Source organism: Protopterus annectens, chromosome 2.part1 (assembly GCF_019279795.1).
Source record: "Protopterus annectens isolate FY-2018-M chromosome 2.part1, PAN1.0, whole genome shotgun sequence".
Classification (NCBI taxonomy): Eukaryota; Metazoa; Chordata; order Ceratodontiformes; family Protopteridae; genus Protopterus; species Protopterus annectens.
In genome coordinates, this window is record NC_056729.1 from 64,130,727 (window position 1) to 64,143,899 (window position 13,173).

Consider the following 13,173-nt stretch of genomic DNA (forward strand, 5'->3'; position numbering starts at 1 on the left):
TACAAAATTTGAGCAGTTAGTACAAGAAATACAAATAATATTGATAGTTTATACAATTATAGGAGAGGAAGCTACAATACAATATTTGTTGGTAGTTAATACAGTTTTAGGGGGGAGCTGCAAGATAAATTCACATTTATTGGCAGTTGATACAATGGAGAATAACTATGAGAAAGGAAATAGGAGACATTTAGGAGGGATGTGAGCAGGAACATTCCCAGGTGGAGGATAGATAGGAGTGTAGACGGGACTTAAAGGCAGAATGATTTTGGGTGGTCCGAGTGAGGGGAGGAAGCGAGTTAAATTTTCGTGCAAGAGAGAAGGCTAATAGAGATTGGCCAGGAGTGCAAGAGGTTTGTGCAGTTCAAGTAGGTTCTGATTGGTGGATCTAGGAGAACGGCCAGGATGGTGCATTGTGAAAGAGGAGGATAATGAAGGGCAATGGGAAGGACTGAAAATGAGTTTATGTTCTGCCATTTGGCTGGGTTTGATGCTCAGACATGACAACTAAAATATCTGAAGAAGAGAAGGAATTCTAGGGGTAACAAGACCCTGTAAAACATTAAGATGTAGAAACTTAAGGATGGGACAGATATCTTTGCCATTCAGTTGGATATGAAGAGGCTGAAAGTTTGCCAGTTGGACAGGATGGTGTACAACATGAATTATGCCTGCCTTTACCACTTATATCTTTAAGACAGATAAAGAAAGACCTGCATTGATTTCAATAAAACATATGGATAAATGGCAAGGAACACGAGACATAGGAAGGTGACTGCTCCAAAGAAAGGACATGTAAGTTGTGTGTGTGTGTGTGTGTGTGTGTGTGTGTGTGTGTGTGTGTGTGTGTGTGTGTGTGTGTAAGACTAATATACAAAACATCTAATGCAAAATGACTGAAAACTCTCTACGTAATACATTAAGCAAATTGATAAAGATTAAGTTATAGCAATGTCAAAGCATAAGAAAGTAGTTGCAGCAATCTTGTTATAGCAATTATCATTGTGGAAGCCTCTGTTATCGGCAGACCTTGAGCTGTTACATAGATATCAGTCACTGCAGAATTGCACCAGAACCCTACTGATAGCTTGAAAAGTTGCAGTACACATTATGCTGTCACAGAAAGCAAGTGTAGCAAACCATAATGTATAAAAGCTTTTAAAGCAAATTCCTGGTTAGTTAGGAGGAGTACATTTCACCTTTGGCCACTGTGAGCCTCCCATGTTGTGTTACACCATTTGAAGCTGTCAGATAATTTGTGTTCTTCCTACAAATTTTTTAACTGGTACTACAGAGGGACAACTAAATCTTTACATGTAATACAAAGGAATATGACCAGTTCTCTGATGATAACTTCAATTTGTTATGCATTCTCAAAATGGATTCCAAGAAATTCAGTTCCCCAGGAGTGGTCTTGAGTTGAATTTTATGGAACCTGTTTTTTGAATGTATAAGAAAGGAGTTATACTCAGTGCCTTTGGAATGAGGACGACACATATCTGAAGCTGCACTGAAATGGAAGAACATTTGATTGTATTCTATTAGTATTAGATACAACACCATTCTTTTTATATATGACTTCTGCGATTTTTAAAGGTTTTATCAAACTCAGAGCCTTACAACACAGAATATCACACCTTACTGAACACCTGACCTGGATTTACATTGTGCACGACCAGTCCTACAGCAGAGGCATGTAACACATTGGTCAAACAAAATCACAAACTACCCAAGCAGTAATACTAAACCAATCCAGTAATAGCATGTGCAGTACTAATACTTCTCTACAGTGATGACATACTCCAGTGTAACCTGCCTAGATGGGCTTCCGGAACTGGTAAAACAGGATATGGAATTACGATAGTAAAGCTCTGCCCATAGAAAATATGTACCTACTGGTTTGTTGCATGTATTGTCTGAAGTATAATGTGCCTTGGCTATTTAGATTATTTATAAAAATGGTTCAGATGAAAACAGATTTACTCAAGAAAATAACCAAAGGCCGTCCGAGGTGCAAAAAGGAAACTGCAAAGGAATCTGTTAAGCTGCTTTACTTTAATACACGCTTTTCATTCGGTGCTAAGATCGAACTTCTTCAGACAATAAAAAAATAAGTAAAAAACATTTAATTTAAAACATATTCTAAAAACCACATGATGCTCACTTCCCTATCAATGGGAAGGTACAAAATAATTACCTACATCATAGGTCTCCGGCCGTTAACTTCATTCTCAGACTGTAAAGTAAATTAAATTATGAAACGGGTTAACCAACACCTGAAAATATTGCATATACAACAAAGAGACTTGACTAGATACCAGTCTTCACTCACAAGCTCTAAAATGAATGGATTGAAAAACACAGGTTAACAGACTCGCAAATATGTTGTAAATACATCAAACCGGCTTAACTAAACATCAGCAAACGTGGTTACCATCAGAAAAAGGCTTTATGCAATAAAGCTTTAACATACTGGACTTTCTCCTGGACATGGCAAAAGCAGGATGTAAATGTGTAAACCACGAGTGCTCTCTAAGCTGTCTACTTCATTTATGCGTCTTAAAGTGACAGTCTATGCTGGATGCTATGAAGTGACACTGTGGCATGTAATAAAGTTTAAGATACAATTATTTTATAAGCTATTAAGCTAATAGTTATTTCTGAAAAAAATATTGTAAGAGAGTCTGTGTCATCAGATTATGGACCCATAAATTAAATACAATGACCTAAATGGTCTTTAAGTTGTCATTTTAGACAGAAGTCATGGGTTAAATATTAGAAGGGTTGTGTATACTGATTGGGAACTAGAAGTAAGCTATTTGTTATTTATTTTTTTAGTGCTTGTGAGTGAAGACATTGGGCGGGGACTGTTAAATGAGCTAGACAACACAGAGTGTCATCGTGGTTTGGGTATATATACTTTCTGCTTGTTGTGTTTAGATAAAAAGTTTAGAATGCTAGAAATTTATTGTAAAATGTTTTTTATGTATTGTCAACCATAGTGCTGGCATCTAGTCAGGTCTCTTTGTTGTATATGCAATGTTTTCGGGTGTTGGTTAACCCATTTCTAAATTTAATTTACTTTACAGTCTGAGAATGAAGTTAATGGGTGGGGATCTATGATGTTGGTAATTATTTATTTTGTACCTTCCCATTGAAAGGGAAGTGAGCATCATGTGGTTTTCAGACTATGTATTAAATGAAATGTTTTTTACTTATTTTTTTATTGTCTGAAGAAGTTTGATCTTAGCACCAAACGAAAAGCGTGTATTAAAGTAAAGCAGCTTAACAGATTCCTTTGCAGTTTCATTCTTGCACATCGGATGGCCTTTGGTTATTTTCTTCAGTGGTTTAGTTTTGTGTTTTTTAGAAAACAGATTTACTGACTGAAGTTAAGGATTTATTTTATACTGCCATCTCTGATACTCTTCTAGGTACTGGTATTGCAAAATAGAAATTCTTATAATATACAAAATACAAAAATATGTACTGCAACCATTTATGCACATATTATCTGTCTCTCTTTCTCTGTCTATCAAAGTTAATAGGATATGTAAGCTAAATAATTTGCAGAGACTGTACTTCTCAGTTCTTAACAAGCACCATAAACTTCTTTATAAAAGTATCAGACATTTATTGTATGCCATGGGTTTCATACCTACAAAATCTACTACTACAGTATTTGAATCTCAGGATAATGCTAGATTATGTGACATAAAACATCAATTATATGTGGATATCCTGGAAACTGATGCGAGAGAGATGGTTATGTGTGGTAGCATTGTTGCCTCACAGCAAGAGGTTCTCCTGTTCGATTCTCGGCTGGAGTGCCTTCTGTGTGGAGTCTGCATGTCCTCCCCATGGTCAAGTGGCCTCTGAAAGACATGTGTGAATGGGAGTGCCTTCACTGAAGGTTGGGCATTGGGCTGGCAGCTCGGCACCATAAAAATCTACTGCCAATCATTAGCGGACCGGAGTTCCGCTGTGGCAACCCCTAACCGGGAAAAACCGAAAAGACAAACAAACCTTTATATCGTCGATCACATATGATCGACCTACCACTTTGTCGACCTGTTTTCCACAAATTCGAAACACAACACTTCTTAAATGTCAAAATAATATTGAATTTCGATGTTTCCAGCCGAACCACACCTCCACACCAGTGCTAGCATGGGTCAAAAGGGGGCGAGATTTAGCCGTTCGCGCATGTGGTTTTCGACATTTGGGATGTTCTCATTTCGGAGTTTGCGGAAGCATGGTCGACCTTTTTGAGATCACCATTATAAAGGTAAACCAGTTATATCATCTAAATGTTCTATTCTGCAGTAGGGGCACCACAGATAAAACAGAACTAAGTGAGGAAGAAAATGTCCAGTACTTGCTATGTGTAGCCAAACAATTTTAAAGCACTCTGCTATACATTTCAATGGACATACCTGATAGAAAAAGTAGGCTGGGGTATGTATCATCTTATCAACTCTGAGTTTATCTGTAGGTAAAAAAAATAAGCTGACACAGAACTTATTTGTCCCCTTTCTAAACCTATGGTTCTAGGTTCTAATCAAGCTAAATGTTAAATAGTGCAAGTTTTAATTTTGTATAAACAGAATTCATTATCAGATGAAAATAAGATAGTAGTTTAAGTAATGAGTAGGCAAAAAGTTGCTTTCGGTGTCCATAAGTCCTTTGGTCATAGATTCTCCATGTTTTGCCCTGCATTCTATATCCACCCTTACAGGGAAATACAAGCAGAACTCAAAGTAATTCCTCTCTAGGCAAAAGTGCAATTCACTTCCTGGTATACTTGGCTGAAGACCTTTCTGGTGCATTTCACTGTCCCTATCTGGAAATGAATATGCCTTTGCGGGTCATCCTGGTTCTGAAATAACTTGCAATTTCACTGTCTTAATTCCTTTTTCAGAGTCTATAACAGTATGGTAGCCCTCCAGCGAAGCTTGTTTAGAGTCAATCTGTCGGATTAGCTAACCAAAGTCTAAACAGGACTTAAGAAAGAAGCATGAAAGAATATGTGAAAATCTGACTATCTGAATCATTTGTCCCACAGTATATAATTCTTCCAACAGCAGGGAAGGGTTTGGACTTCCTTTACTTTGTCTCTGCAGTGGAATGATTCCAGCTGTGGATACAGGATTCTTTTTCTCTGACTAGCCTTTGGAACAGATTGTTTTTATGTCCACAGTTAATTATTTTTTTACCAAAAAGATGGTATGGAAGAGAAGAAGGAATACTGTTTTCTGCAGCCATTACTTTTTTTCCCATCCCAGGAGTTTACCATCCATTCTGGCTTCTTAAAACTTTAATATCCAAAGCAGGATACTGTTCAGTTTTTATGTATCTAGCTTTGAAGTTTATTCTTGGCGATGGCACCTCTTTGTCTCTACTACCTTTGCTGGTATATAGAAAATGGCAACCCTGATTTGTTGCTAGGAAAACAAGTCTGAAATTGCATGCTTTTTGCTGAAAACAAGATACTATCCCCAGGTACCTCAGATAGGAAACAGAATTCTAAATTGCATGCCTTTTCTGCATTTTGTTTCTCAGTGTCTCTGTTACACATTATACATCGGGACGTTAGTGAGAGTATTGCACAGAAGTATATAAAGACAAAATTAATAAAACAAGCAAAGCAGGCATTAATAACAATGACAAGTATAGCAATAACAATATTGTTAATGATAATGATATACATCATTATTAGCAAGATATATATATATAAATGTGTGTGTGTATGCACTCAATTTTTTTTCTACATATCCAAAATGTCACAATATGAGAGGTTAGTCAGAAAAGATCTTTCTTATTAAGAATCCATACATTTTGCTGGTTATTTTATTGAAGGTTTTAGTTACTGGAAACAATGTTGTTGGGATATTCTTTGTATTGTGCCAGTTGCTGTTTTAATTTGATTATTGTTTGTTTTAACATGTTAAACATTCAACAGTTTTCTAAATGATCGTCACTATTTACAACTATGTTTTGTCAGTTTGACAAGAATTGTTCTTTTCTTATTTATTACATATTTTATGGTTATTATTTTCTTGAATTTGCTAATTGTTTAAGTGAAGGTTTGATGTACAGTGCTAAGAAAATGAGCACTGTAATAAACCTGAACTTGAAATTGGTATCACAGAAAAAATAATTTATCTAGTACTTACCCTGATATGTAAATGATAGAATATTGCATCACATAGCATTAGACTTCATAGGCCATACATTTCAGTGGGTGTGTGTAAATTTGTCTGAACATTTTTTTCTATGTCATTCACATTTTTATGATGTTCAGTGTCCATGTATCCTTATCAAAAGCCTATTTTATATCTGCTGATACCTCTGGTACTCAGCTGTGGACTTCTTAAGGCCATTTGGCATTCCATCCACATGGACTACATTGATGGAATGGTAACTGATTCATCTTCAAAAACACACACACACACACACACACACACACACACACACACACACACACACACACACACACACACACACATGCACACACATACATACACACTCACATACACAGACGCACACATGCATGCACATACATGCACACACACACACACACACACACACACACACACGCACATTTTACCTTTATTTCTCAGTGGCACTTTAATATTCTCACCATTGACCAGTAATTAACACGCAGTTTCCCAAACTGGATATATAAAAAACAGTTCTCTGCAAAAGAAGTAATTGATACAGTTGCACCATCTCCATTTTTAACTTCATCTCTAAAATCTGCAGCCTGATCAATTAATTATGGTTCCATTCAGATAGTTTATGTGTATTATTGTTTATTATGCCATTGATTAAGAACACTTTGAAGTTAAATTATTTGGAGAAGAACATTGATTTTTGGAAAATGTAGTATTTCCTGTACAGTACTAAGAAGACACTGCTACTTGTTATAGTCTACAGAAATGTCTGTGATTAACTGTCCAAATGCATTTTTCTGTGTCATCTTCTCATGCTGTTTGGATACGTTTTCTATTCCTGAAACATGTTCATAGGTTCATAGGTGTTTACTAGACTAACGACCACAAGGGACTTTTTAAGCTTAGCCATGCATCCCAAATCTGACAAGTTCTGATACCCTTGATAAGTGTAAGCAGGGGCTTGGGAGATGAACCATTTACAGGTTGCCTGTGTCTATTAGAGACATAGGTGTCAAACCAGGGATGACTTTTCGCTTCCCATACAGTTGTCCAAGTTGCAGTTGAATTGGGTTAGGGAGGAACTCTGCTTCACATGGATGGGGAGCCTGTTCAAAAAACCGGGTAATCTCTGGGATGCATACCTGTCTCTCCAGCAGGTCCTATTTATATCACAGGCAAGGTTTAAGTCTTTAGAATGGGAAATTCTGTTGCTCTTTGCTTTGTGGATATGGAGGATGTTTATCAGAATGGGATCTGATGATGCCCTGTATGCCAGGCATAGATCTCCTTTCAAAAGCCTGTAGGAAACAGAATACAGAGATACTGCCTTGAGGCGGTCTGCATAGGACATTTGACTTAAGCTCTTTATTCTTTTAGTGAGGAACCTCTGTGGACATTCCAGTTGTTGGATATGCCTGGTTAGGTACATACCAAAGGTTGTATTGTACTCTATGGGTCTGATGAATGCGGAATACAGTGGAACAATGACTTCCTCGCACTTGGATGCCATACCTTTGTTTAAAAGTTGCGCAACATAGAATGATTTTAACACTACGTGTTTCTGGAGAAGACTTTGCTCTGGAACATTGTACTTGTGAAGGGAGTTTTCAGTTTAGGGAGCAGGAGGGAAGTTTTAGGATTAGGGCGTGAATGAAGAATTTAATCTTAGGGGAGATGGGTTGGAGTTTTAGGTTTAGGAATCAATTCATGATGTTAGTGTTAGGGAGGGAGGGTGGTGATTTAGTGTACAGGAGCAAGGACTCAGGTTAAGAACTGGGTGTGAGATTTAGAGTTAGAATTTAGGTTCAGGTAGGGCTATACAATTTTATAGGGTCAAGTCTTAGGGGGGCAACATACCAAAGGGAGACCACACTAGTGGGAGAGCGAGCACTTGGTTTTTTGAGTAAATGGAAGTGAGGTGAAAAAAGCTGAGCTACCACATAGGAAGCACTTGTAGTAGAGACATGAAATGGATCCAACAATCAGTGCATTTACACAGTTAACAAATAAGTCAATAAATAAAACATAAATATTAAATCTTTTTCAAGACGATGGTAGAGATTGGCAGGCTGTTTCTGTGTACATGTAAATGTATATAACCATACACGACTGCTTTCATCTCTAACAAAGGGAGGGAGGGAGGGTGAGACTTTATTGGTCATTAGGTATGGACATGGCACTTCTTACATAATGCATATGATGTCAATACTACAAAACTGTCTGCAGAATTTATTTATTTATTTTACATTTGTTGACCAGGAATGTCTGACTGAGCTAATGCCCTTTTTCAGCAGAGGCCCAGGGAGAAAAGCACCAAGTAGTACAAACAGTTTAAAAGAGCTTAGAAATCTTATGGTAATTTAAAATCACTTACAGTAGTTACACAAATTTAGAAATATAAAAACGAAAGATAACAGCTAAGCATAGTAAGTAACATGAGGTAATAAAAAGATTTTACAAATCAAAGAGCAATTAGCTGATAACAAAGGCTTATTAACTTACGTCAAGAGCATAGGGAGTAAGCTGTATACGATACATACGTACATAGATATGATATCCGAATCCTCCAATGGCTGTGCCAAATAGCATTTATAAAGTGTGAAAATAAGAAGGTGCACAAAACAAACAGCTGCAGTTACCCAACTGACCCAAAAGGTATAGCACATGGAGCTGTTCACTCCAAGGCAATATAATATCTATCAGCATGTGAGGAAATGGTTAACAGACCACTTTGCTTTGTTTTGTCAAGGATGGTCTGTACCTGTCCCCCCTTTTGGATATTGGCTAAAACTTTATCCATCCTCTTACAGTCTTTTTTAGGTAATGTCAAAATGACAAAACTACCAACATAGCAAAACAAAAAAAAAATCAAAACAACTTTAAGGTGTTACTGCTCAATGCTAGAAGCCTAAACAGGAAACTCCACACCCTACAATTCTTCTCACTCTGGGGAATACAGACATCTGTGCTGTTACCGACACTTGGTTTAAAGCCACAGAAATTACTCTGGTAGTGGAAGGCTACAGTGCCTTCCACTCATTTAGACCAACAGCAGCACAGACAGGGGTTGAAGGTAAAGGTGTCACAATCTATGTTAGCAGCAAATACAACTCTAGGTTGGTTAAACAGGATGATGTCCTGGAGGTCATCCATGTTCAAGTTTCCATAGATGAGGATCCCTACCATGTACTGGCCAGCTACATGTCCCCCTCTATAACCCATGAAGCTCACAAGTCTTACCTAGACCTACTTTAGCCACTCAACATCCAACAAATACCCTATTCATGGGAGACTTTAATTATCCCTGTATAGTCTGGGAAATGTACACTGCCACTGTCTCACAGGCACAGCATTTCCTGGACTCCAACAACACCCTGGACCCGATAGTGCACTCTTCAAGTAGAGGATCAAATATATTGGACCTAGTAATCATCAAAGAGTGCTGCACTCCCCCCACCATGTCATGCCCTCCTGTTTAGCATCTACTTCTTGGAGGTCAGGCCTAATGTCAAAGGCCTCTGGCTGACCAAGTTCTCACATGACTGTACATTTGGGAGTTATCATAGATTCCCCCATGAGACCAACATTCTACAAGAGGGTCTAACATAAACAAATGACTGATGTGAAAGCCATGCATGATACATTAAAATACGGTGCAAAGAAATGCATTAAAGTGCAGTTTGGGAAAGTGTCCATCCAAGCTAATTACTTCATTGATAAAACTCACCTTAGAGATGACCCAATAGTTAGGGATCTGGGAACATACACACACAGTACTGTTGTGCTCTACCAACACACAGCCAAGACATTCTATGTCACCCAACTCATTAGCAAGGGTATGGAATCCAGGTCCAAGGAAGCAATAGTACCACTCAAGCCTAATTGGACCCATCATTGAGTACAATGCCCCCTTTGGCATGTCCCTAGCCAGGCAATTGCAGCAGTTGGAATGCCCTCAAAGGTTCCTCACCAGTAGAAGCCAGGGTATGAATACCTTGTCCTAAACCTATTACCTTAAGATCCTATTGCTGTACTCTGTCTCGTACAAGTTACTGACCGGCAGTCTATGCTTGCCATATAAGGCATCCTCAGATTCAGCTGTGTTGGGTTGCACAGCTAGGCTTGTAAGAACCCTAGTGGTCATAAGGACCTATGAAACCTATGAAATCAAAATGCAGTTGTTCCACTTCTGTCATCATTGTTATTGTAGGTAAGTCTTATAACATCACAGAGAAAGGGCACCTAGAACATGATATCCAGTATGAAAAAGTTATATTTAACCAACTGAGTCATATCCCTCTGACAAGTCAGGATCGTGGCTTAAATGTGAGTTTCCTATGTGGCTCTAAGTGGGCAACACACAGGAAAAGGCCTACTCTATTATCATGGTGAAGAGACTCAACTCTGATGATGAATTTTGCTAGCTGGTTACCATAGTACCCCTTTAGAGATGTAGAACCCTAAACATTGTTCTAATTCTGAATATAAAATTCAAGAGACTATATTGTCAAAAAGTGTTTCTATTCTAGGAAACCAAAAACTAAAGGAAAACCTAGCAGATACAGGCCAAGCCATACTTTATCTATCTATCTATCTATCTATCTATCTATCTATCTATCTATCTATCTATCTATCTATCTATCTATCTATCTATCTTTGTTTTCATTCACTTACTTCACCATTCATTTGCTTCTTTATTTTCATTGTGGTGGGTGGAGTTGATGTTTCTCTGAACTGTAAAAACTGATAGCTTCTGAATGGACTTGAACTTTTAATATATTGCATACTCTTGTGCTATTGTTGAAATAGACTGAAGATCAGTCCTATTTTTTTTGTATTTAGGGGAGACTTGGCTTGAAGGACACTTTTTATAGCAGACTGACTAGGAAAGGACACAAGTCTAAAGTACCTGAAAAGGGCAGGCAAGTTACTGTCACATGATGCATTGCAAACAGGATGCCCTTCCATTACTACAGTTAGCAGGTACAGTGCACAATGTAATCACTGATGTATTAGTTCTACTCTGTTCTGGTACATAGCATTCTCACACAACAATTGCTAAAGGACTTATTGGATAATTAAGACATGTCACTCATTCAGTACATAATATTTATGTACTGTGAGCAATTCATTTGTAATGTGCAGTTCTTTCATAATTGTTGCTATTTCTTTTAATTGCCACTGCTCAGTTTTTGTTATATATTATTACTTTCTGTTCTATTTCTGGTATGTACTCTCTGTTCCACTGTTTTCTTCCTTGTGGATTTTTTTCACATGGTCAGTACCTGCAAATGGTCAGCTGTGATCACTATACTAACCAAGGAAACAAATGTAAAAGAAAACAAAACAAAACAAAAAAAAATTAGGAGACCTGTGGTAGGGCTCACCTTCTGTTTCTAAAGATTTCTAGTAATAGCTCAAGACTGCTCATAAAACTGTAACCAGAATATGTCAAACTAGAAGGCTTGCCCTAGGCCTAGAATAATTACTGGTTTGTATTATTTAAAAGGACAAATTGTGTACCGCATTCCGTTAAGTATGTACTGGGACCACATGTAGTGTTTTGCTTTAACACAAGTCACAATACACAACAGAGCACTGCATACAGTTTATTGCTAGAAGTAAGAAATAGGCTGCAAACTGTTTCACAGAGTGAGCCATATATTCTCATTTGTGGCACTTTACAAAGTAAACAATACAGTGCATCAGGTCTTTATCCCATAGAGCTGTTTCTGCAGCACCTCCATATGAAACAGTTATGAGTACGTAGCTGCTACTGCTTTCAAAGACAGTATGCATAGCCATAAATGTGAATAACTTGATGTACTCCAGTCGTTTTCTTTGGCTTGCCCTTATATCATTCCCATAGCAGGCTATATACATCCCTCTTATTCAAGAAGAACACCACTTTTAACTGAATATTTGGCAAAACTGCATCAGAAAGCTGCTATTTACTTACACCCCAGCACACTGGCAGCTCAGGTACTTGTTTCTAGCTGGTTGTGCTATGAGTTAAACAAGACACAGAGGCAGGCAGGTCTTTTTTCTGAACAAAAGCATTTGTCTGTAAAACAAAGATCACTTTTTTGATACATTTATGTATGTTACTGAGACCACAGCTACTATTAATAACAAGGAGCTTACATGCCACAACAGACTGAGAGCGATTTCTGGGCCTATTCGACTCCTTATGGGCGATGCTAGTTGCGTTAGGCTCAGCTTGGTAAGCGCACAGGGCATCCCATTCTTTCTCTAAGCGATTTTTATTCTTCAGGTGATCTTCCATGTAAGACTAAAAAGAAACAAAAAATATTCATGCTTCTGTTTTTATGCTGTTAAGTATCTGTGTTGTAAGTGTGTTAAGTTTAACCAGCATTTTTCAGGTTATCCTCAGCTAATCTTTATTTCATTGAATTTTGACTAAGGCTACACCTTTGCCTGCTCTCACAGAGTACGTACATGTATGAATCTACTTATTTATTTATTTGTTCACATGATTTGCATGACACATACACCAAAATCTCACTGCATAGTATTCTTTTACTAATTAAAATGCTGTTACATGTTCTCTGGCCAGGAAAAGGGATTAGTAAAAGCCACCCCAATGGGGCACAGTGATAAATCCCTGACCATTACTCAGGTGGCACAAGGTGGATAGTAGCTCAGTCAGTGGAAGAAGTGGTCAGGGTGAGAAAGACGTGAATAGGTGATGTCTGTTCACACCCCTCTCTCTCCCCCACTATCTGTCTGTCTGTGGAGGAAGTCAGAGAAACATTTCTGGAGAGTGATCACTACTAGAAATTCTGCCTTTTGTGGGTGGATGGGGCTGATTAAGTGGATATCACTCTCAGAAAGAGGAGATACACCTTTCACAGTTACCCATTGCATGCCAGCCCATTGGTCCTGACTGGGCACGGAGAACAGTAGGACATTAGAAAGAAAAGCAGCAGTGAATGTATTTACTGGTGCTAACACTTGCTCTCACCTCAGAAATTTA

At 37.9% G+C, this 13,173-nt stretch overlaps 1 protein-coding gene across 2 annotated transcripts in view; it reads right to left on the reverse strand.

Annotated features, from left to right (window-relative positions):
• PTPRN2 (protein tyrosine phosphatase receptor type N2) overlaps positions 1–13,173 on the reverse strand; it is a 4,238,418-nt gene that overhangs the window by 322,241 nt on the left and 3,903,004 nt on the right. For both annotated transcript variants that reach the window (XM_044062029.1, XM_044062028.1), the window contains exon 15: positions 12,321–12,468. In XM_044062029.1, coding sequence (XP_043917964.1) covers positions 12,321–12,468 — 148 coding nt within the window. The remainder of the gene's footprint in view (positions 1–12,320; positions 12,469–13,173) is intronic.